We start from the raw sequence: 25,459 nt of genomic DNA, 5'->3' as shown, positions 1-25,459 counted from the left end.
AAGAACTTGAAGCACTAGTTAATAACATAGAACTGAAGTTGTCCTTTGGAAGGAGAGATATAATTAAATTTCTGTGTATGTTGTTGCCAATAGAGTCAATAATAGTTACAGTGGGTAGGACAAGGGCAATAACTGCAAAAACTAGTATACAGTATAATCAATAGGTGGCTGGGTGTAGCAAAACCTCATTAGGTAATAAAGTGAAACAGAATTAACCTGTTTTCTGTTCTCAGACAGTGCCACTCTGGTGGCAGGGTATAATTAATTACTGGATTGCAGGAAGAGGTAATTAAACTAATGAAGAATACATAAATGGCAAGGCACTTTAGGTAAGGAAAGTCTAGAGGGGAAAGGTGATGACAATCTCAGAGGGCAGCTTCTCGTTGTGCTCTCGTTTCGAAACCAATATGCTATACTAGGCCAACTAGCAATGGAAAGACAGATAATTATTTTTTAAAAAGCAAAGCCCATTATTAAAAAAAATAATTAAAAAACACCCTTTCCACCTACAACAAACTGACACCCCTCCCCAAGCAAAAAAGTCCTTACCACCCTTTTCCCAACTTCCCACCCTCTCTACCCACAACATGTCCTGCCACCAAAACAAATGTCCAATAGAAAAGTCCTTTAAGGACAGCCAGTTCTGTGGAGGTGTTGGCCATCTCCTGGGCCATGTTCTGTTGGTCGCACTGGAGCAGTGCAATCTCGCACCTCAGCTGAACCGTTTCGCATCTGAGATGCGCTGTGGAGGACACAGTGGAGGAGGCGGTCGGATGTTGATGATGATGATGATGAGGAGGGGATGCTGATGGTAAGGGCGACACTGGACCTCAGCTGTAGGTGGCAGCAATGGTGGCATGACTGGGTTGGAGGTGAGCCTGGCTGGTGAACCAAGGAACTCCTCCTCCTCTTTTTCCTCCAAGGGCACCAGCCATCGATATTCGGCTGCCACAAGAAAGCAAAAAGAACAAAACACAAATTGTGATGCTCAGCGCAAACACTTGTTTATACTGTCTATAGTGGCACAGTAGCAAAACATTGCTGGTCCCCTAGGACCACTGAAATTTAATTGGGATGTGATGATTGATTAGTCACAGCCTGGGCCACGTTTTTCCTGCACAAGCTTCACAAGATAGCACCGAGTGCAAGAAAGTAAGACAGAACATCAACATAATCAAACTTGATTTTAGTATAAAGTATTTCATAGTGAAACTGAACAGACACCTTGAGCCTGATTACGTGTTTGCGGTTGCAGCGCTGGGTCCACCCTGCCACTGCACCGCCAAATCCATGGTCGGTCATGCGCCAGAATAGGAGTTTCCTTCTGTCTGGCAGGCTGGTTTTTGGTGTTCCCTCTGCAGTGCCTCAGAAAATGGGCACCGCAATGGGAATGCCAAAAACAGTTCCTGCACAACATGGACTGTAAAGTCCATGCCGTGCAGGAACTGGTGTTCATGCACACATGTTATGCTCCCACCCCGGTGTTCATCCACATGGCACAGACTCACAAGTGGGCCTTGTAGGGCCCCTTTTGTCTCCTCTCAGCCACTGTTTTCATGGCGGTGGAACCGTTATGAAAACCATCGCAGAGAGAAAACTTGTAATATGCTTGGCGGGACCGTGGCGCTCCCGCCAAGCATATTACTGCCTCCTGACCACCGGAACACCGCCAACGAACAGCAGTTCCCTGGCGGCTGCAGCAGGGCAATGGCATTCCGACTGCCCTTATTGTAATAAGGTGGACGGGAGACTGCCACTGATGCGCCTCTACGAGTCTGACGGTATGTGGACCACCAGACTCGTGATTAAGCCCTTTGTGTGTCAATAAATGTATTACCTGCCGTTAATGAGCATGGCAGATATATATATATGTGAACAAGACCACGGACGTGGTCAAAACGCGTTATCTGTGTCTGTCGTGAGAAATAAACTGCTTTGATCGACCGAGTGGGCTCGCCTGGATTCTTTTCCTCAAGATCCTTTTCGTGTGATATATATATATATATATATACACATATATATATATATATACACACACACATATATATATATATATATATATATATATATATATATATATTCACTGAAAAAACCATAGGTTTCACACATGTTATAGTTAGCTGGACATTTTACTGATAAAAAACCAATGAAATTCCCCCGTTATAGTTACTGTAGGCAACTATAACTCACGCGACCGCAATCCTCTGCTGATGCTAATACTGTATTTAGACACTTATTTGCCCATGTCTTCTTCCATTAAATTTTAGCTATACATATATTACAAATATTTTTTTTTCATAAAGACACATATGTCATCAGCAGAGGATTACGGTCGCGTGAGTTATAGTTGCCTACAGTAACTATAACGGGGGAATTTCATTGGTTTTTTATCAGTAAAATGTCCAGCTAACTATAACATGTGTGAAACCTATGGTTTTTTCAGTGAATTAGCAAGGTTTTTTAAATGCTAATTCCTAACTATAACGTGTGTGAAACCTATGGTTTTTTCAGTGAATTTGTACGGTTTTTTAAATGCTAATTTATTTATGTATTATTTTTTATATATTTATTTTACAATAAACTACGTATTAAAAATTATTATTATTTTTTTTTTTGGTTTTCACCCTGCGAATTATTTTTTTTTTTTTCAAAAAAAAATAATTTTTTTTTTGTGTTTTTCAGGGTGCGCGCACTGTGCGCGCACCCCCGCGATTTTTAAAAAAAAATAATTTTTTTTTTTGCCTTCGGGGTCCTTCAGGGACCCCCTGACAAAGGCTAGGGGGTCAGGAACTCTCTACCCTGCCCCCTTTTCACGTTCGCCACCTTCCTTTTTCACTCTCGCACTGAAAACAAACAAAATGGCGGCTGACACTTCCTGATTTCGACCGATTCGAACGTTGACTAACATGTAACCACCAATCAGAATTACGCTCGCGCACGTTAGGGTGCTCGCACGGTGCTCGCACGGTGCGCGCACCCTGCGCGCATATATATATATATATGCTTTTAAATGCTATTTTCTCCGGAAATACTGAACAGATTTACACCAGACCTACAAAAGGCACTTCCTTGACCTAGGGACTACCTCTCTGCCAAATTTTGAGTAATTCTGTTCAGCCGTTCGGGCTGTAGCTCGTTCTAAAGGTCCTATGGAAAAATGCATGGGAAAAACGCGTTTTGGGACCCCCCTTTTATCTCAGCCCCCGCTTGACGGATCCCCCCGAGACTTTCAGGGTAGGAGCGGAGCGTAGCGCCCCACCTATTTTGAGAAATTCGCGGCTACGCTACGCTCCTACCCTGAAAGTCTCGGGGGGATTCGTCAAGCGGGGGCTGAGATAAAAGGGGGGTCCCAAAACACGTTTTTCCCATGCATTTTTCCATAGGACCTTTAGACAGGGCTACAGCCCGAACGGCTGAACAGAATTACTAGAAATTTGGCAGAGAGGTAGTCCTCAGGTCAAGGAAGTGCCTTTTGTAGGTTTGGTGTAAATCTGTTCAGTAGATTCTGAGAAAATAGCCTTTAAATCAATATATATATCTGAGCCAGCTTACGGTACGCTTACCGTAAGCTTACCGTACGCGTACGGTGGCGTGCGCGAGCGCGATTCTGATTGGCTCTTAGATCTTAGTAAACATTCCAAACAGCCGAAACCAGGAAGCGGCGGCCGCCATTTTCTCTCTCGCACTGAGAGCTAGGTTGTTAAATAAAACCAATAAACATGTAAAGGGGCTGTTTAGACAGCTCCCACACACATAGCCATGTTGAGGGAGTCCCCAAAGACCCCCCAAGGCCAAAAATGCAATTTTTATTTTTTCGCTAATTTCGCCGATTACGCTTACCGTACGCGTACGGTAAAAAATGTAAAAAAAAAACACTATCCACACTCACCCCACCCCCTGTACTTTTGGTGGCCGCAGGCCACCAATTGTGCAGGGCTTATTAGGGGTGTGAAAAACCACAATATTTTAAACAAAAATAATAAAAGAAAAAATTAACAACACTCTCTCCACCCCACTTATAAAAATTACGAAAAATTAAAATATTACCTTTCAAAACGAAGTGCATCATATGTCCTCCATGTGCGCACGGTGCGCGAAGCGCATCGTGCGTACATGGCCCATCTAGCGTAACGTGGGCACGCGGTGCGCGTAGCGCACCGCGTGCCCACCGTGCGTGCATGGCACTAACTGCGTAAAGTGGGCGCGCGGTGCGCGAAGCGCACCGCGTGCTTACTGTGCGCGCACGGTGCGCGAAGCGCACCGTGCGCGCACGGAACGAACTGCGTTAAGTGGGCGCGCACGCCACGAATGGCGTAAAGTAACTTAGCATTTAAAAAAACGTACAAATTCACTGAAAAAACCATAGGTTTCACACACGTTATAGTTAGGAATTAGCATTTAAAAAACCTTGCAAATTCACTGAAAAAACCATAGGTTTCACACATGTTATAGTTAGCGGAAATTTTACTGATAAAAAACCAGTGAAATTCCCCCGTTATAGTTAGTGTAGGCAACTATAACTCACGCGACCGCAATCTTCTGCTGATGACATATGTGTCTTTATGAAAAAAAAATATTTGAAATATATGTATAGCTAAAAATGTATGGAAGAAGACATGGGCAAATAAGTGTCTAAATACAGTATTAGCATCAGCAGAGGATTGCGGTCGCGTGAGTTATAGTTGCCTACACTAACTATAACGGGGGAATTTCACTGGTTTTTTATCAGTAAAATTTCCGCTAACTATAACATGTGTGAAACCTATGGTTTTTTCAGTGAATATATATATATATATATATATATATTATCTACTGGCGGTCGCCAGTAGATAGTTATAGTTAGGACCTTGTTTCCATAGGAAATCTGAAAATTCTATTTTGAATAACTTTGGCGCCGGTTGACCAATCCTCGCGAATATTTCAAAATAGGTGGGGCGCTCCGCTCCGCTCCTACCCTGAAAGTCTCGGTGTGATTAGTCAAGCGGGGGCCGAGAAAAAAGGGGGGTCCCAAAACGCGTTTTCCCCATGCATTTTTCCATAGGGACCTTTAGTCCAAGGTACAGCCCGAACGGCTGAACAGACTTACTCGAAATTTGGCAGAGAGGTAGTCCTCAGGTCAGGGATGTGCCTTTTGAATATCTGGAGTCACTCTGTTCAGTAGTTCCTGAGAAAATTTCAGTTAAAAGTACATATATATCTATAAGCGCGCACCGTGCAGGCAACTATAACTCACGCGACCGCAATCCTCTGCTGATGACGTCAGATATTACATCACTGATTACATATGTGTCTTTCTGAAAAATAAATATTTGTAATATATGTATAGCTAAAGATTAATGGAAGAAGACATGGGTAAATAGGTGTCTAAATACAGTGATGTAATATCTGACGTCATCAGCAGAGGATTGCGGTCGCGTGAGTTATAGTTGCCTGCACTAACTATAACGGGGGAATTTCATTGGTTTTTTACGAGGGAAATGTCCAGCTAACTATAACATGTGTGAAACCTATGGTTTTTTAAGTGAATTTGCAAGGTTTTTTAAATGCTAATTCCTAACTATACCGTGTGTGAAACCAATGGTTTTGTAAGTGAATATACATATATGTATGTATGTATGATCAAGGAGAAGTGTTGTCTGAAACGCATCAGATCTGAGGACTTAATAAACATCAGTGCCAGATTTCGTGTGGTTCGTGTTTCTCTGTTCGCCACACGGCCGTGCGGAAGTGCGGAGAATCCTTTGTTCTTTTGAATATATATATATGTTTCTTTGGCATCATAAATAAATGAATGCTCTCCCCTTCTGGATCAATAATTAAAGAAGAGAGGAAAATCAATTTTTTGATAAATAGACTTTGATTTAATTAAAGTCAGCGACCTACTCATATCAAAGAGAGGTCCGACATGCAGTCCAAATAAGATATGTGTTTTAATTATACACTTTAAATTTGGCCATGAAATGCATATATAATTTTCGTTATGAATAAATTCAATGACATAGATCTTCATTATCGCTGTAAAACGCTGTGATGTATGAATTGATTTTGATTAATAATTTAAAGTCACAGAAGTAAGGGACAACATTGTTTTTTGAAGTGGTTTTGTGAAGTCTTTTGTTTATGTCCTTTGAATTTCCTTAAATAGACTGAACTCTGAACCTATGGTCATGTGACCAAGAGCTTGTATGCTCGAAACGCGTCTGTTTTTTGCCCTGTAAATAAATCAAGCATCAATGAAAACTGGATTTGTGTGGCTCGTACTTGCATCAAGAAAGGATTTGCGAGTTTTTGGTGGATATATATATATATATATATATATATATATATATATTCACCAAAGAATGACCTTGTTTCCTGGAATCCGTGTCCCATTGGCAGGTGGCGAGTAAAACCGAGCAGGTCTCCCGGTAATTTTATAAACACACAGCGTCTTCTTCACAGAAGGACTCGCACTCGGGAAGGAGAATGGACTGTTTATTAGTCACTCGTTACGCGTTTCGTCAGTGAAACTGACTTGATCACACGAAGTGTACAACAAAAGGGAGGTGTATACATAGCTGAGAAAATAAACGACAGACAAAAGTTTGTCTAGTGGTGTCTGTAACGTTGGCGGCCATTACTGAATGTCAAAAGGTTGCCAGTTTGTACATATATACACGTAAATAAATGGTTACATGCTGTATCAGTGACATCAGCATATGCAAAAATAAATATACATAGTATAACAGCTTAATGTAACCAGTATTACTAAAAATTACGCAACAGACAAAGATTTGTCTCATACTGCATACATCTTAGGCAGCCATTACTAAATGTCGAAGAGTCAAATGACAAAATATAAAATTCCGTGACTATGTTCTTCAATACATATTGTGCCCATTGTTCAAATTAAACCTCAGTGGTCAAAATCAAAGTACACAGGTATCTGCATAATGGGCTGAATCTAGCTGATTATGAACCTATGATTTGCATAGTGCCATGTATTGAACACGCTGTCACAAAATAATTACAATATTGCAAGCATATAATTCACATACACAAATAGTGTGTGCTCGCTAGTGCACTACATTACTCCACAGCAAATAAATAGAGGCAATGTAAACGGTGCATAGAAACATGTCCCATATTGGGGATCTTGAGTGGTCACATGACATACTGTATATTTATATATATATTATATTAACTTATTTAAGAAGTCAAGTAACCCCATGAAATTCAATTTCAATACAAATCCATGTTGGAAAGGAAATATATACGGCATAGTGCCTTTATGCACATAGAGCTTTTGCTTGTTGCAATGTCAGTCGCCACTCAAATCAGACACAATTCTAAACCATCAGCACTGTACCACCTCCTATGCAAAATCAGTGCTATATAAAAAATCATAAGCTCATCAATGAAACGAGAAAATTACAAAGAAAGAATGTAATGTAAACTTCTTTCCTTACTGTGCCCCCTAGAACCGGGAAGAAAAGGGTAGGGTAACCGGTGCGGATGAGAGTAATCCAAAAGAGATGGCGACCCTTCCTTTCCTCCTGTGCAACAAAAGAAGAAAGAAAAAAGAAGAGAAGGGAAATTATGCCCAACTTCCTAAGAAAACATAAGTTTAAAATTGCACATATTAGTACTATTAGGTCATAGTACCTATAAATGGCTAAAAACATTCATTTTTGAACAACCAGCAATAGGATATATCTAACCCCAGTAGGGGGCTATTTCCTTACGGAAAAACAGAAGGCACATATGAGAAAGTAATTATTCTTCATGTAGGTGTACGCTCAGTTCCTCATCCAAATTGTGTCCCTTAGGGAACTTAGTTTCCAATATCAATATCCATTTAGACTCACGTTTACGGAGTAGTAAAGTTCTGTTACCCCCTCTTGGGCCAAGATGGATTTGTTCAAGGATGAAGTAACTAAGCAGGGAGCTGTTGGATAGATGGAAAAGGTCAAAGTGTCTTGCAATAGTTGGTATCTTTCTTATTGATGGCCCGCATATGCTCTAACACTCGTTTCTTAGCCATACATGTAGTGCTCCCCACATACCATAGTTTGCATGGGCATATCAATACATAGATACAAAAGGACGTACTACAAGTTAGAAATTGGTTAATCATTTTTGGTTTGGTTTGGCCAGGAATATTCACGGTTTTGGTCATATGGCTGTTACGGCATGCCTTGCAGTGGCCGCAAGGATAAAAACCAGTAAGGTTCTGTACATTACCTGGCGTTCTGTAAGTTACATCACTGTGTACCAAAAGATCTCTCAAGCTACGACCTCTCCTGTAGCTTATTCTAGGTCTACTTTCAAAAGTATGGCCAATGATAGGGTCACTTTGTAGAATCTTCCAATTACTGGTTAGTATTTTGTGAATTGGGTCTGAGTTACCACTAAAAGTGAGTATCACCCTGTTGGTTCCCTCTGTGGAACTTTCTGTAGTGTCCGTATTAAGTGTTTGTGCATGGTCTATGGAGTTAACTTTAGTAATGGCTTTGTTAAGGACCCATTGAGGGTAACCTCTTTCCCTGAATCTTTTGACCATGATTTCCTTCTCACGATGGAATGCGTCATTAGTGCTACAATTTCTCCTCGCTCTTAGCAGTTCACCATATGGAATGCTCCATTTGAGTGGTTCTGGGTGGCTGCTAAGAGCGTGAAGAAGTGTATTGCCCGCTGTAGCCTTGCGAAACAGACTTGTGTGTAGTCTGTCTCCTTGAGGTTTGATCAGTAGGTCTAAGAACTCCACTGAGTGCTTGCTCATACTACTGGTCAGGGAGATGTTACGATCATTGCTGTTGAGTTTATCTAAAAACTCAATAGCAGTTTGTTCGGTGTCAGTCCAGATAACAAAAAGGTCATCTATATATCGTAACCAGATTTTGACTTTACTGAAAGAATCATTGAGTGTGCTGTCTTTCCTGATGTCCTCCTCCCATTTGCCCATAAATAAATTGGCAAAACTTGGGGCAAAACAAGTCCCCATTGCTGTACCAAGGATCTGTTTATAAATGATGCCATCAAACATAAAAATGTTGTTGGTGAGACATAGATGCATCATTTGGAGTACCATGTTCGTGTGTTCTAAAAATTCGATCGGTCTTTTGTTCAGATAATATTCGCATGCTTGCATCCCTTGTGTATGATCAATAATACTATACAAAGAATTCACATCCAGTGTGAGCATGAGGTCATTCGGTTCCCATTTGATATTATTGAGTTTGAGTAAAAAATCTTTGCTGTCCTTAACATAGGAAGGGAGTTCTACAACATATTCTCGCAAAAAATGGTCAACGTATTTGGATACATGCTCAAAAGTACTGCCTATAGATGACACAATCGGTCTTCCAGGGGGTGTTTTTGGGTTCTTGTGAACTTTAGGGAGAAGATATAAAACAGATAATTTCGGGTAATCACGTTTTAAGTAGCAATACTCTTCCCATGAAATATAACCCTTTTCCTCCCAAAGTTTAAGTTTGGCCCAGATGTCAAAAATACTGGCATTATACATGTCAAAGTTTGATTGCATATAGAATCTGGTATCATTAAGCTGCTTTTGTGCTTCTTCCATATACATTTGTTTAGACCACAAAACAATATTGCCCCCCTTGTCAGCGGGGCGTACAACAATGTTGGGGTCATCACTAAGTGTTTTCAAGAATTCTTTTTGTTCAATAGATAGATTGAACTGTACATTTCTAGTTTTATTTTTTTGATGTTTCAATTTTAATAAAGATTGTGTCACCATTTCATGGAATGTATCTATGTTATCATGGGGAAGGTTGGGATAAAAAATGGACCGGGGTTTGAATTTGGTGGACACCGCCGAGTCCGTTGGAATGTCTAGGTCTACTGCTTCGCTAGAAATGCTTACCGGTGTCTCATTGGCTAGAACCTGCATATCACGCAGGATATCTGCATCTGCAACATTCAAATTATACAGAGGACGGCCAACCTCTTCATTTACATAGCCTTGGTTGGTCTGATCCCGTTTGTATAAATAATGCCATTTCTTCAGTTTGACTTTGCGAATAAATCTGTACAAATCAATACGTGTATTCGCATAATTAAAAATTTCCGTAGGGCAAAAAGTCAAACCTAGGCATAAAGTACTTTTTTCGAACATTGTCAGTTGTTTATCACTCAAATTGATAATGGTTTTATTTACCATGTCCGGATCCATTATTTCCTGTTTCTTGAGCCACGCATCTTGTTTCCCATGAGCTCCTTTGTGTTGTTTTGATTCCCTTTGTTTTCTTCTTTTGCGTCTTTGTTTGCTCCTCCCCTCCCTCTTCCTCTTCCACGGCCTCTGCCCCGTGGTGTTCTTCCTCTTCTCGGTGGTGACTGTATATTCTCTCTTGGTACTTGTCGGCCTTTTCGTAAGACCCGAAACTCGTCTAAAAAAGTAGCTGTGCGAGTGGTGGGTGGTCTCTCCAAAGATGAACCTGTAGTGGAGACTGAAATATCTGAATCCGATCCATTCGTTTCTGGAATTGAGGAGACCACTTCATTTTCCACTGGTTGTGTCGGTTCAATGTTGGGTGGTAGGTCATTGTACAAGTGATCATATTTATGACTATACGTTAATATCCGTCCGGATTCATAATCCACACAGTCTCTGTGGAGTTTTCTCTGCTTACGATTTTTTATGTCCTCTTCATGTTGTTGAAGTTTGGGTTTAAGGTCTGCCATGAATTTCTGTATCATATCTTGTTCACTGCATTTAGAAAGATCTGTTTCAATAGTATTGATCTCAGACAGAATCAGTTCACGGTCTTCCCATGCGTATTTTATAAGTATATTCAGCATATTTCTAGAGCTATTCGCTGAATTTTCTTGCCAATCCTGTAACATGCGAGGATTCTGAGACTCATATGAGGGCATGATATAAATTCTTAAACCCCTCGGGACCATTTGTTTATCCACATAGTCCTGTAGAGAAATGGCTTCCCACCACTTTGCAGTTTCTGATTTTTTAAGTTTTTCCAAGCGTTTCAATTTTACGTTCAGAGAAGTGTCCATAGGTTGTATTGGTCTTGAGAGGCTACTCCCTACACCAGGAGTACGTGCTAGCAGAGTTATCGCTGCTGCTCGTCGTTCTGTTTCCGTATCCATGTCGGTGTTCAACAGGTTCAGTGAGACAATTGGCCACTACCATCAAGTGGTCATGCGTATTATATTCAAATACCAGCACTTTGCATAACACTGTCTTTCTCCCTCCCCCTCCACTTAGTTGGAGGTTCCTGCTGCCGCAATATACTAGGATGCAATATCCGAGTGGTATTCACGATTATGGCGGTTTTGTGTCTCGCTATATTCTATTGATTACTATTGATCAACATAATCGTTGCTGTATCCCATGCTTCACGTTGTTAGATGAGTTAGGCTTATGATCCGCAACGTGGATCTAGAACAGCGTGCACATCTGATACAGCCCAGATGACCTGAACAGGGGGAACGGAGAGCGTCTCCTAAAGCAAATGCGGGTAGGAGAGGCAGGGCACGCTTGCTCCCAAACGCTATCCGCCACCCACCTCGCATACGCTCCCCGTTAGGGAAAAAGAGACACTCACCTCCCGAAGGCTGTTGAAAACCGCGCAGTCTCGGACCACAAACTGCAATCTTTTCCACGAAGTCGAGGCGGCCGGCCGCTGGATTCCTCCGTAATATTCACCAAAGAATGACCTTGTTTCCTGGAATCCGTGTCCCATTGGCAGGTGGCGAGTAAAACCGAGCAGGTCTCCCGGTAATTTTATAAACACACAGCGTCTTCTTCACAGAAGGACTCGCACTCGGGAAGGAGAATGGACTGTTTATTAGTCACTCGTTACGCGTTTCGTCAGTGAAACTGACTTGATCACACGAAGTGTACAACAAAAGGGAGGTGTATACATAGCTGAGAAAATAAACGACAGACAAAAGTTTGTCTAGTGGTGTCTGTAACGTTGGCGGCCATTACTGAATGTCAAAAGGTTGCCAGTTTGTACATATATACACGTAAATAAATGGTTACATGCTGTATCAGTGACATCAGCATATGCAAAAATAAATATACATAGTATAACAGCTTAATGTAACCAGTATTACTAAAAATTACGCAACAGACAAAGATTTGTCTCATACTGCATACATCTTAGGCAGCCATTACTAAATGTCGAAGAGTCAAATGACAAAATATAAAATTCCGTGACTATGTTCTTCAATACATATTGTGCCCATTGTTCAAATTAAACCTAATAGTACTAATATGTGCAATTTTAAACTTATGTTTTCTTAGGAAGTTGGGCATAATTTCCCTTCTCTTCTTTTTTCTTTCTTCTTTTGTTGCACAGGAGGAAAGGAAGGGTCGCCATCTCTTTTGGATTACTCTCATCCGCACCGGTTACCCTACCCTTTTCTTCCCGGTTCTAGGGGGCACAGTAAGGAAAGAAGTTTACATTACATTCTTTCTTTGTAATTTTCTCGTTTCATTGATGAGCTTATGATTTTTTATATAGCACTGATTTTGCATAGGAGGTGGTACAGTGCTGATGGTTTAGAATTGTGTCTGATTTGAGTGGCGACTGACATTGCAACAAGCAAAAGCTCTATGTGCATAAAGGCACTATGCCGTATATATTTCCTTTCCAACATGGATTTGTATTGAAATTGAATTTCATGGGGTTACTTGACTTCTTAAATAAGTTAATATAATATATATATAAATATACAGTATGTCATGTGACCACTCAAGATCCCCAATATGGGACATGTTTCTATGCACCGTTTACATTGCCTCTATTTATTTGCTGTGGAGTAATGTAGTGCACTAGCGAGCACACACTATTTGTGTATGTGAATTATATGCTTGCAATATTGTAATTATTTTGTGACAGCGTGTTCAATACATGGCACTATGCAAATCATAGGTTCATAATCAGCTAGATTCAGCCCATTATGCAGATACCTGTGTACTTTGATTTTGACCACTGAGGTTTAATTTGAACAATGGGCACAATATGTATTGAAGAACATAGTCACGGAATTTTATATTTTGTCATTTGACTCTTCGACATTTAGTAATGGCTGCCTAAGATGTATGCAGTATGAGACAAATCTTTGTCTGTTGCGTAATTTTTAGTAATACTGGTTACATTAAGCTGTTATACTATGTATATTTATTTTTGCATATGCTGATGTCACTGATACAGCATGTAACCATTTATTTACGTGTATATATGTACAAACTGGCAACCTTTTGACATTCAGTAATGGCCGCCAACGTTACAGACACCACTAGACAAACTTTTGTCTGTCGTTTATTTTCTCAGCTATGTATACACCTCCCTTTTGTTGTACACTTCGTGTGATCAAGTCAGTTTCACTGACGAAACGCGTAACGAGTGACTAATAAACAGTCCATTCTCCTTCCCGAGTGCGAGTCCTTCTGTGAAGAAGACGCTGTGTGTTTATAAAATTACCGGGAGACCTGCTCGGTTTTACTCGCCACCTGCCAATGGGACACGGATTCCAGGAAACAAGGTCATTCTTTGGTGAATATTACGGAGGAATCCAGCGGCCGGCCGCCTCGACTTCGTGGAAAAGATTGCAGTTTGTGGTCCGAGACTGCGCGGTTTTCAACAGCCTTCGGGAGGTGAGTGTCTCTTTTTCCCTAACGGGGAGCGTATGCGAGGTGGGTGGCGGATAGCGTTTGGGAGCAAGCGTGCCCTGCCTCTCCTACCCGCATTTGCTTTAGGAGACGCTCTCCGTTCCCCCTGTTCAGGTCATCTGGGCTGTATCAGATGTGCACGCTGTTCTAGATCCACGTTGCGGATCATAAGCCTAACTCATCTAACAACGTGAAGCATGGGATACAGCAACGATTATGTTGATCAATAGTAATCAATAGAATATAGCGAGACACAAAACCGCCATAATCGTGAATACCACTCGGATATTGCATCCTAGTATATTGCGGCAGCAGGAACCTCCAACTAAGTGGAGGGGGAGGGAGAAAGACAGTGTTATGCAAAGTGCTGGTATTTGAATATAATACGCATGACCACTTGATGGTAGTGGCCAATTGTCTCACTGAACCTGTTGAACACCGGCATGGATACGGAAACAGAACGACGAGCAGCAGCGATAACTCTGCTAGCACGTACTCCTGGTGTAGGGAGTAGCCTCTCAAGACCAATACAACCTATGGACACTTCTCTGAACGTAAAATTGAAACGCTTGGAAAAACTTAAAAAATCAGAAACTGCAAAGTGGTGGGAAGCCATTTCTCTACAGGACTATGTGGATAAACAAATGGTCCCGAGGGGTTTAAGAATTTATATCATGCCCTCATATGAGTCTCAGAATCCTCGCATGTTACAGGATTGGCAAGAAAATTCAGCGAATAGCTCTAGAAATATGCTGAATATACTTATAAAATACGCATGGGAAGACCGTGAACTGATTCTGTCTGAGATCAATACTATTGAAACAGATCTTTCTAAATGCAGTGAACAAGATATGATACAGAAATTCATGGCAGACCTTAAACCCAAACTTCAACAACATGAAGAGGACATAAAAAATCGTAAGCAGAGAAAACTCCACAGAGACTGTGTGGATTATGAATCCGGACGGATATTAACGTATAGTCATAAATATGATCACTTGTACAATGACCTACCACCCAACATTGAACCGACACAACCAGTGGAAAATGAAGTGGTCTCCTCAATTCCAGAAACGAATGGATCGGATTCAGATATTTCAGTCTCCACTACAGGTTCATCTTTGGAGAGACCACCCACCACTCGCACAGCTACTTTTTTAGACGAGTTTCGGGTCTTACGAAAAGGCCGACAAGTACCAAGAGAGAATATACAGTCACCACCGAGAAGAGGAAGAACACCACGGGGCAGAGGCCGTGGAAGAGGAAGAGGGAGGGGAGGAGCAAACAAAGACGCAAAAGAAGAAAACAAAGGGAATCAAAACAACACAAAGGAGCTCATGGGAAACAAGATGCGTGGCTCAAGAAACAGGAAATAATGGATCCGGACATGGTAAATAAAACCATTATCAATTTGAGTGATAAACAACTGACAATGTTCGAAAAAAGTACTTTATGCCTAGGTTTGACTTTTTGCCCTACGGAAATTTTTAATTATGCGAATACACGTATTGATTTGTACAGATTTATTCGCAAAGTCAAACTGAAGAAATGGCATTATTTATACAAACGGGATCAGACCAACCAAGGCTATGTAAATGAAGAGGTTGGCCGTCCTCTGTATAATTTGAATGTTGCAGATGCAGATATCCTGCGTGATATGCAGGTTCTAGCCAATGAGACACCGGTAAGCATTTCTAGCGAAGCAGTAGACCTAGACATTCCAACGGACTCGGCGGTGTCCACCAAATTCAAACCCCGGTCCATTTTTTATCCCAACCTTCCCCATGATAACATAGATACATTCCATGAAATGGTGACACAATCTTTATTAAAATTGAAACATCAAAAAAATAAAACTAGAAATGTACAGTTCAATCTATCTATTGAACAAAAAGAATTCTTGAAAACACTTAGTGATGACCCCAACATTGTTGTACGCCCCGCTGACAAGGGGGGCAATATTGTTTTGTGGTCTAAACAAATGTATATGGAAGAAGCACAAAAGCAGCTTAATGATACCAGATTCTATATGCAATCAAACTTTGACATGTATAATGCCAGTATTTTTGACATCTGGGCCAAACTTAAACTTTGGGAGGAAAAGGGTTATATTTCATGGGAAGAGTATTGCTACTTAAAACGTGATTACCCGAAATTATCTGTTTTATATCTTCTCCCTAAAGTTCACAAGAACCCAAAAACACCCCCTGGAAGACCGATTGTGTCATCTATAGGCAGTACTTTTGAGCATGTATCCAAATACGTTGACCATTTTTTGCGAGAATATGTTGTAGAACTCCCTTCCTATGTTAAGGACAGCAAAGATTTTTTACTCAAACTCAATAATATCAAATGGGAACCGAATGACCTCATGCTCACACTGGATGTGAATTCTTTGTATAGTATTATTGATCATACACAAGGGATGCAAGCATGCAAATATTATCTGAACAAAAGACCGATCGAATTTTTAGAACACACGAACATGGTACTCCAAATGATGCATCTATGTCTCACCAACAACATTTTTATGTTTGATGGCATCATTTATAAACAGATCCTTGGTACAGCAATGGGGACTTGTTTTGCCCCAAGTTTTGCCAATTTATTTATGGGCAAATGGGAGGAGGACATCAGGAAAGACAGCACACTCAATGATTCTTTCAGTAAAGTCAAAATCTGGTTACGATATATAGATGACCTTTTTGTTATCTGGACTGACACCGAACAAACTGCTATTGAGTTTTTAGATAAACTCAACAGCAATGATCGTAACATCTCCCTGACCAGTAGTATGAGCAAGCACTCAGTGGAGTTCTTAGACCTACTGATCAAACCTCAAGGAGACAGACTACACACAAGTCTGTTTCGCAAGGCTACAGCGGGCAATACACTTCTTCACGCTCTTAGCAGCCACCCAGAACCACTCAAATGGAGCATTCCATATGGTGAACTGCTAAGAGCGAGGAGAAATTGTAGCACTAATGACGCATTCCATCGTGAGAAGGAAATCATGGTCAAAAGATTCAGGGAAAGAGGTTACCCTCAATGGGTCCTTAACAAAGCCATTACTAAAGTTAACTCCATAGACCATGCACAAACACTTAATACGGACACTACAGAAAGTTCCACAGAGGGAACCAACAGGGTGATACTCACTTTTAGTGGTAACTCAGACCCAATTCACAAAATACTAACCAGTAATTGGAAGATTCTACAAAGTGACCCTATCATTGGCCATACTTTTGAAAGTAGACCTAGAATAAGCTACAGGAGAGGTCGTAGCTTGAGAGATCTTTTGGTACACAGTGATGTAACTTACAGAACGCCAGGTAATGTACAGAACCTTACTGGTTTTTATCCTTGCGGCCACTGCAAGGCATGCCGTAACAGCCATATGACCAAAACCGTGAATATTCCTGGCCAAACCAAACCAAAAATGATTAACCAATTTCTAACTTGTAGTACGTCCTTTTGTATCTATGTATTGATATGCCCATGCAAACTATGGTATGTGGGGAGCACTACATGTATGGCTAAGAAACGAGTGTTAGAGCATATGCGGGCCATCAATAAGAAAGATACCAACTATCCCATTGCAAGACACTTTGACCTTTTCCATCTATCCAACAGCTCCCTGCTTAGTTACTTCATCCTTGAACAAATCCATCTTGGCCCAAGAGGGGGTAACAGAACTTTACTACTCCGTAAACGTGAGTCTAAATGGATATTGATATTGGAAACTAAGTTCCCTAAGGGACACAATTTGGATGAGGAACTGAGCGTACACCTACATGAAGAATAATTACTTTCTCATATGTGCCTTCTGTTTTTCCGTAAGGAAATAGCCCCCTACTGGGGTTAGATATATCCTATTGCTGGTTGTTCAAAAATGAATGTTTTTAGCCATTTATAGGTACTATGACCTAATAGTACTAATATGTGCAATTTTAAACTTATGTTTTCTTAGGAAGTTGGGCATAATTTCCCTTCTCTTCTTTTTTCTTTCTTCTTTTGTTGCACAGGAGGAAAGGAAGGGTCGCCATCTCTTTTGGATTACTCTCATCCGCACCGGTTACCCTACCCTTTTCTTCCCGGTTCTAGGGGGCACAGTAAGGAAAGAAGTTTACATTACATTCTTTCTTTGTAATTTTCTCGTTTCATTGATGAGCTTATGATTTTTTATATAGCACTGATTTTGCATAGGAGGTGGTACAGTGCTGATGGTTTAGAATTGTGTCTGATTTGAGTGGCGACTGACATTGCAACAAGCAAAAGCTCTATGTGCATAAAGGCACTATGCCGTATATATTTCCTTTCCAACATGGATTTGTATTGAAATTGAATTTCATGGGGTTACTTGACTTCTTAAATAAGTTAATATAATATATATATAAATATACAGTATGTCATGTGACCACTCAAGATCCCCAATATGGGACATGTTTCTATGCACCGTTTACATTGCCTCTATTTATTTGCTGTGGAGTAATGTAGTGCACTAGCGAGCACACACTATTTGTGTATGTGAATTATATGCTTGCAATATTGTAATTATTTTGTGACAGCGTGTTCAATACATGGCACTATGCAAATCATAGGTTCATAATCAGCTAGATTCAGCCCATTATGCAGATACCTGTGTACTTTGATTTTGACCACTGAGGTTTAATTTGAACAATGGGCACAATATGTATTGAAGAACATAGTCACGGAATTTTATATTTTGTCATTTGACTCTTCGACATTTAGTAATGGCTGCCTAAGATGTATGCAGTATGAGACAAATCTTTGTCTGTTGCGTAATTTTTAGTAATACTGGTTACATTAAGCTGTTATACTATGTATATTTATTTTTGCATATGCTGATGTCACTGATACAGCATGTAACCATTTATTTACGTGTATATATGTACAAACTGGCAACCTTTTGACATTCAGTAATGGCCGCCAACGTTACAGACACCACTAGACAAACTTTTGTCTGTCGTTTATTTTCTCAGCTATGTATACACCTCCCTTTTGTTGTACACTTCGTGTGATCAAGTCAGTTTCACTGACGAAACGCGTAACGAGTGACTAATAAACAGTCCATTCTCCTTCCCGAGTGCGAGTCCTTCTGTGAAGAAGACGCTGTGTGTATATATATATATATATATATATATATATATATATCTATATATATACATAAATATATTTTTTATTGACCAGAACACGGCGTCGTCATCCTTGTGTTGCGAGGAACTTTCGAAATTTATTACGGACCGTGCCTGGGTGGTCCGCCTCGACGACGCACCCTCTGTTCAGGAGTGCGGTGGCAGTTACCTAAGCCTGGAGGAATCATATATATATATATATATATATACATATATACATATATATATATATATATATATATATATATATATATATATATATATATATATATATATATATATATATATATATATATATATATATATATATATATATATATATATGTAGGAATATCCTGACCCCCCCCTATATGATGGGGGGATCCACAGGACCTTCGAGAAAGTTCAGTGATGAATGAAACGCGTCAGGACTGCCTGCAGCTGTAGAACAAACAACAAATTGTCAGTGTTTGCGAGTGCGGCTTACGTCTTTCCAAAGGGGGAGAAAATGTGTGGATATTAGCGACTTGGTTCTGTCGCAAAGCAACGCACCGCCAGCAAGTGCGCCATCATTACCCGACCCAGAACCAACTTGTGTGGAACGTGAAAACGAACAGGGTAACGGCACTACCTTATACTGGATAAGGTATGGTTCCCAGCATCCTCGAAAATAGGTATGCACAGGGGGCAACACAGACTTGGAATTTGGAAGTATTCCCTAAATACAGCAACAAGTATGGGCACAACCCACTGATTGGGTTTTTAATATGACTGATTACTAAACCACAAATCCCATCATGCAGTAGCGATACATCCATCAGGATGTCCACCAGAGGGCCGAAATCATTTAAATTGCTATTGAACATTGCGGTCAGTGATTGGTCCCTGTTGCCAAGGCTCACCTTCGAGAAAGTTCAGTGATGAATGAAACGCGTCAGGACTGCCTGCAGCTGTAGAACAAACAACAAATTGTCAGTGTTTGCGAGTGCGGCTTACGTCTTTCCAAAGGGGGAGAAAATGTGTGGATATATATATATATATCTATATATATACATAAATATATTTTTTATTGACCAGAACACGGCGTCGTCATCCTTGTGTTGCGAGGAACTTTCGAAATTTATGTGTTCAACATATCATCACTATGTGGAGATATATAGATGATATATTCATCATCTGGGATGGTACAAGACAACAAGCTGAAGATTTTGTAAGAGTTATCAATTGCAACAAGTTAAATCTTAATTTTACCTCCCATATTGATTCTACATCTATTAATTTTTTGGATGTTTCTGTCTATATTCAAAACAACACCATTCAGACTTGCCTATGCAGGAAACCCACAGCAGGCAACACCCTACTTCACGCTAGTAGCTTTCACCCGCAGAACACCATATCTAGTCTCCCCTACGGGGAGTTTTTGAGAATACGTAGAGCCTGTAGTAATGAAGAACAACTTTGCATAGCTCAGGAAGCAGCAAAAATCAGGTTTTTACAGAGAGGGTACCAAGCTAACAAACTTAAAATAGCGCTTAATAAAGCTAACAGTAAAGACAGACAAACTCTCCTAGTTACCACACCTAGACACAATAACAACATCTCGGATCCCCCCATTGACAATTGCAATTACAACAGCAATGTCAATCAAGACAAAACAGTCTGTCGTTTTATTTCTACATATAGCAGACAGGCAAATACTATTCGCTCCATCATAAAAACCCAATGGCCTATTGTCCTAACTGACATGGTGCTTTCTCAATTTCTGCCCACACAGCCTAATTTCACCTACCGCAGGGCACATTCTATGAGAAATGATCTGGTTAAAACTAGTCCGGAACTAGATCGCAAGAACATTTGGCTATCTCCCAAAAAGGGTTTTTTTAAATGCAGCACATGTAGGGCATGCAAGTTTGGGATTAATACCAAATCCTACTGCACTCCGTTCTCGGACGAATCCATCAACATCAGAGGACACTTTACATGCCGGACAGATCATGCGGTATATATTCTGCAATGTATTTGCGGCCTCCGCTACGTCGGTAGCACAAAGTTACAGGTCTATGTGAGCATCTTGCAGCACTTACGGGCCATAGTTAACTCCGACCCTTCCTACCCGGTGGCCCGTCACATTAAGACAGAACATGGTAACAATCTCAATGTCTTGCAATATTATGTGATAGACAATGTTCCAATAAACAAACGGGGGGGCAACCGTGAAAAACAACTCAGACAATTGGAGACTAAATATATAATGGAACTAGATTCCAAGGCTCCAAGAGGGTTGAATTTGTGTGAAGATCTGTTCTACTATCTTTAAGTATTTTTTCGTAATGGAAAAAGGTGACTGTTAATATTTCCGATCTAGGAATGTAGTTTGTCTGAGGGTAATGAACTGTATTTTTTAGCGAGTCTTATGTTTATTTGTTTTTGTGGATTGATTGAGATTCTGGGTCCACACCAGGTATTCGTTGTTACCTCCTCGTTGTATTTACTCCAATAATCTCATACAACGTGATTGTATTTTTTAGGGTTGATTCTGCTATTAATTCATCAACTCACTCAGTCTCATTCAATACCCATATACGGGTCACATTATCAGGATAGGGGATGGGCACATTTACACGCCCTACTTTTGATTTAGGATTATTTTAACACTTTGCACTTTATTAGATTAATTATATTTAAAATCAATTCTTTACTATGGAACCTTACGTATTTCACAGCATAGACTAGACCTGCTATTTTAAAATGCATATTTTGTTGTGGTTGGCTTTCAGTGAGCTACCTATGAATTACATGAATTTTTCATTGGTCGTGGATTATTAACTGTTGCCTCCCAGTATTTGTACCTGTTATAATACGAAACCAGTGGCTCCCCATTGCCTTTATTCAGTTACGGCATTTTTTTCTGTTCTTCCGACTTTAAAAATCACAAAAGACTGATTATTCATGAATTTCATAGAGGTTACGTTTTGGTTAACACATTTATTTATATTGTGGCTAACAATTTGGTTCCTGTACTAAGCCTATGACCACCTTTTGATTTTTGTAACACTTATGCATATTTCTTCTATGTCTATGATTGTGTATTGGGTAGTCAACCAATAGCAAGGAAAGTTATGTCACCTCCCCTTTCTTACTATTGAGTATAAAAATTGTTACCTATTTGCAACGCATTCATGTGAGCAAGGCCACACAGTTGGCCGAAACGCGTCGTTCCGTTTCATTGCACTGATCTATGATTTGAATAATAAAGACGATACTGCGGCTGCAGTTTTCTACGAAGAAGAAGGTGTCCGTCTCTCTGTTCATGGTGCCGAGAAGCGCTTTTGGAGTGGTAGTTGGATATATCTATATATATACATAAATATATTTTTTATTGACCAGAACACGGCGTCGTCATCCTTGTGTTGCGAGGAACTTTCGAAATTTATTACGGACCGTGCCTGGGTGGTCCGCCTCGACGACGCACCCTCTGTTCAGGAGTGCGGTGGCAGTTACCTAAGCCTGGAGGAATCATATATATATATATATATATATATATATATATATATATATATATATATATATATATACATATATATATATATATATATATATATATATATATATATATATATATATATATATATATATATATATATATATATATATATATATATATATATATATCTATATATATATGTAGGAATATCCTGACCCCCCCCTATATGATGGGGGGATCCACAGGGATCCCACCAGGGTGGAAAAGTATTTTTTTTATTAAATGTTGCACAAATTCATGGATGGATCCACTGCAAAATTGAAAAACGAAAGACGCAGGCTTTTATATAGGAAGCCCTCAGGTGGGCCGAATCCCGGGGGCAGTGTTTTATAATTATGCGTGGTGTGCCCTTGCGGCACGCCATGCACCCCGGGGACTGCCACCTCCTGGGGCAATCAACATAGATATACAGGGGTGTCCATGTGCCCTCGCCAGCCCTGGGGACCTCCACCTCCCGAGGCTTAAATAATATAACGGACGGAGTACATTGTGGACCCCAACCCCGGGGACCACCACCTCCCCTGGGCTAAAGTAATGATTGAAAGGGGGCCGTGCGACCCTCATCCTGGAGCCAAAGTTGGCCCTTGGGACCGCCACCCCCCAGGGCTGGCTCCTGCTATGTCCAGGGGTGCTCACCCCTGGGACATAGCTCTTTGCTATGGCTTGGTGGGAGCTTTACTACTCTGACTAAGCCATACCAAACAGTGCTCGCTTTCAGCAAGCAAGAGCATAAAAAATGCTCTCGCTTGCTGTAAGCGAGTACAACTGCTTTGACAGAGAGGGAGCTGCATGTTAGCAGCTCCCTCTTTGTCAAATCAATGACGGCTCCCGCAGGAGGTGGAGAGCTGGCAGGGATCGCGGGGGCCTTAAGGCCCCCCGCGGTCTTCATCATTGTGGAGTGGGTGCCCTGGGTTGGATCAGGAACCCTACAACAGAGGTTGGCCCTGGATGGTTGGGGTCCACAGGTCTGAAATCGACCTGGGAGGTGGACTGCGTAGCCCCCTCCCTTCATTCTTGAAAAAAATTAATGCAAAGGCCAGGCCCGGGCCCCTTCTTTAAATGTAATCAGATTTTTTTTTTTTAATGGCTCAGGGAGGGGGTGGGGGCGCAAAGACCCCCTCCCATTGAAAAAAGTGATGGCCCCGGGTATTAGGTCCCCAGGACCGAAAACGGCCCAGGGAAGGGGTGGCCATACAACCCCCATCCCCTGATTATTAAGAAAACCAAACAAACGGCAAGTCGCTGGAGGTCCCACCCCCCCTTTTACCACCACTTTGCAAACGCGCCTCCTGGTGCACTACTAGTTGGGGGGTGAAGTCCCCTTTCCTCCAGAGAGTTCTTGGGGGACAACTACCCCTTCTGTTAACTCCAGTAAGTCACACACAGTGTGATTGCTGAGAGGTTGTTGGAGGCCACCCACCTTTCTCCACCAGTGTGCAAACACGCCTCCTGATGCACTAGTAGTTGGGGGATAAAGTCCCCTTGGCTGTTGAGGGCCCTTGGGGCCAACTACCCCTCCTGTTACCACCACTAAGTCCCACAGAGCAGGATTGCTGAGAGAACTTCAGAGACCACGCACCCTTTCTCCACCACTTCGCAAACGCACCTCCTGGCGCAGTGCTTGTTGGGGGATCTCCTGGTCTCCAGAGGGTCATATATATGTATATTCACTGAAAAAAACAAAGGTTACGTGGATGTTATATTTAGGATCAGATTTCACTCATACAAAATCCTTGAAATTCAGCAGTTATAATTACCTGAGCTAACTATCATTTATACCCCCGCAATGCAATGCTTCTGACCTCACATATTACATTACTCATGACAGGATCAGTGACATCACTGATGACATCACTGATAACATCTCAAATGACATCAATGATGACATCACTGATGACATCATCCAGTGAGTGAAAGTGTTTCATACTTGTTTCTGACACTTAAAGGTATGGGGACAGATGTACAACGGTTTTTTGCGTGCGCAAACGGGTCTTAGACCCGTTTGCGCATGCTAAAAACCATGGGCCCATGTACAAACAGTATTTTGCGAGGCGCAAATAAATTGCGACTCGCAAAATACTGTTTTGCGACTCAGTATTTGGAAGGGGCATTCCCTTCCAAATAGGTACTCCATAGCCATGTACAAATGTTTTGCGACCGCATTTGTGGCCGCAAAACACTCGCAAATTACCACCTACTTCAAGTAGGTGGTAATGCATTCGCAAATGGGAAGGGGTCCCCAGGGGACCCCTTCCCCTTTGCAAATGCATACAAAATTATTTTTTTAGGGCAGGCAGTGGTTGCAAGGACCACTGCCTGCCCTTAAAAAATGAAACAAATCGTTTATTTATTTTTTTAAATGCATCCCGTTTTCCTTTAAGAAAAACGGGATGCATTAAAAAAATATAAGCTGCTTTATTTGAAAGCAGTCCCAGACATGGTGGTCTGCTGAGCCCAGCAGGCCACCATCCCTGGGAGGGCCAGCCATTCCCAATGGGGTCTCAAAATGTCAGTGGCTCATTAATATTCAGGAGCCTTGCATTTTGCGACCCCATTGGGAATCGCAATCAGTGTCTCTGACATTGTTGTACATTATAAATTGCGACTCGCAATTTGCGACTCGCAATCGAGCACAAATTGTGAGTCACAATTTAGAATAGTCATACATCTGGCCCATATTGTAATATACTTTATAAGTTAAATAACTATTCTTTCTGTACTACTAATGAGTGATACTATTTCTAACATATGTCATCTGAGCCGCTGTGAGACTGTCTGAATCTGTGTGTGAGTGGCTGTAAGGGCATGTGACTAGGTGTGTGAGTGTGTGTATGGGTGGATAATTTGGTGTGTAAGTAGCTGTATGGATGAGTGAGTGGGTGTGTGAGTGACTGTATGGGTGAGTGAGTGACTGTGTGAGTGAATCTATGGGTGGGTGAGTGGGTGTGTGAGCGAGTAGCTGAATCAGTGAGTGTGTGAGTGAGTAAGTGGCTCTGTGGGTGGATGAGTGGTGTTTGAGTACCTATATGGGTGGGTTAGTGACAGTATCAGTGGCTGTATAGGTGAATATTTGGGTGTTTGGTTAAGTAAGTTGGTATGTGAATGGCTGTATTAGAGAGTCACTGTCTGTGTGAG

General features: G+C 41.1%; 1 protein-coding gene across 1 annotated transcript in view; it reads right to left on the bottom strand.

Annotated features, from left to right (window-relative positions):
• Window positions 1–547: 547 nt before the first annotated feature.
• LOC146810657 (uncharacterized) overlaps window positions 548–25,459 on the bottom strand; it is a 50,401-nt gene continuing 25,489 nt past the window's right edge. The window contains exon 4 of the mRNA XM_085614440.1: window positions 548–945. Within this exon, the coding sequence (XP_085470566.1) occupies window positions 831–945 (115 nt within the window). The 3' untranslated portion in view covers window positions 548–830. The remainder of the gene's footprint in view (window positions 946–25,459) is intronic.

The sequence above is a fragment of the Triturus cristatus genome, chromosome 7 (assembly GCF_964204655.1).
Source record: "Triturus cristatus chromosome 7, aTriCri1.1, whole genome shotgun sequence".
NCBI lineage: Eukaryota > Metazoa > Chordata > Amphibia > Caudata > Salamandridae > Triturus > Triturus cristatus.
This window is presented reverse-complemented; position numbering and strand designations above follow the sequence as displayed.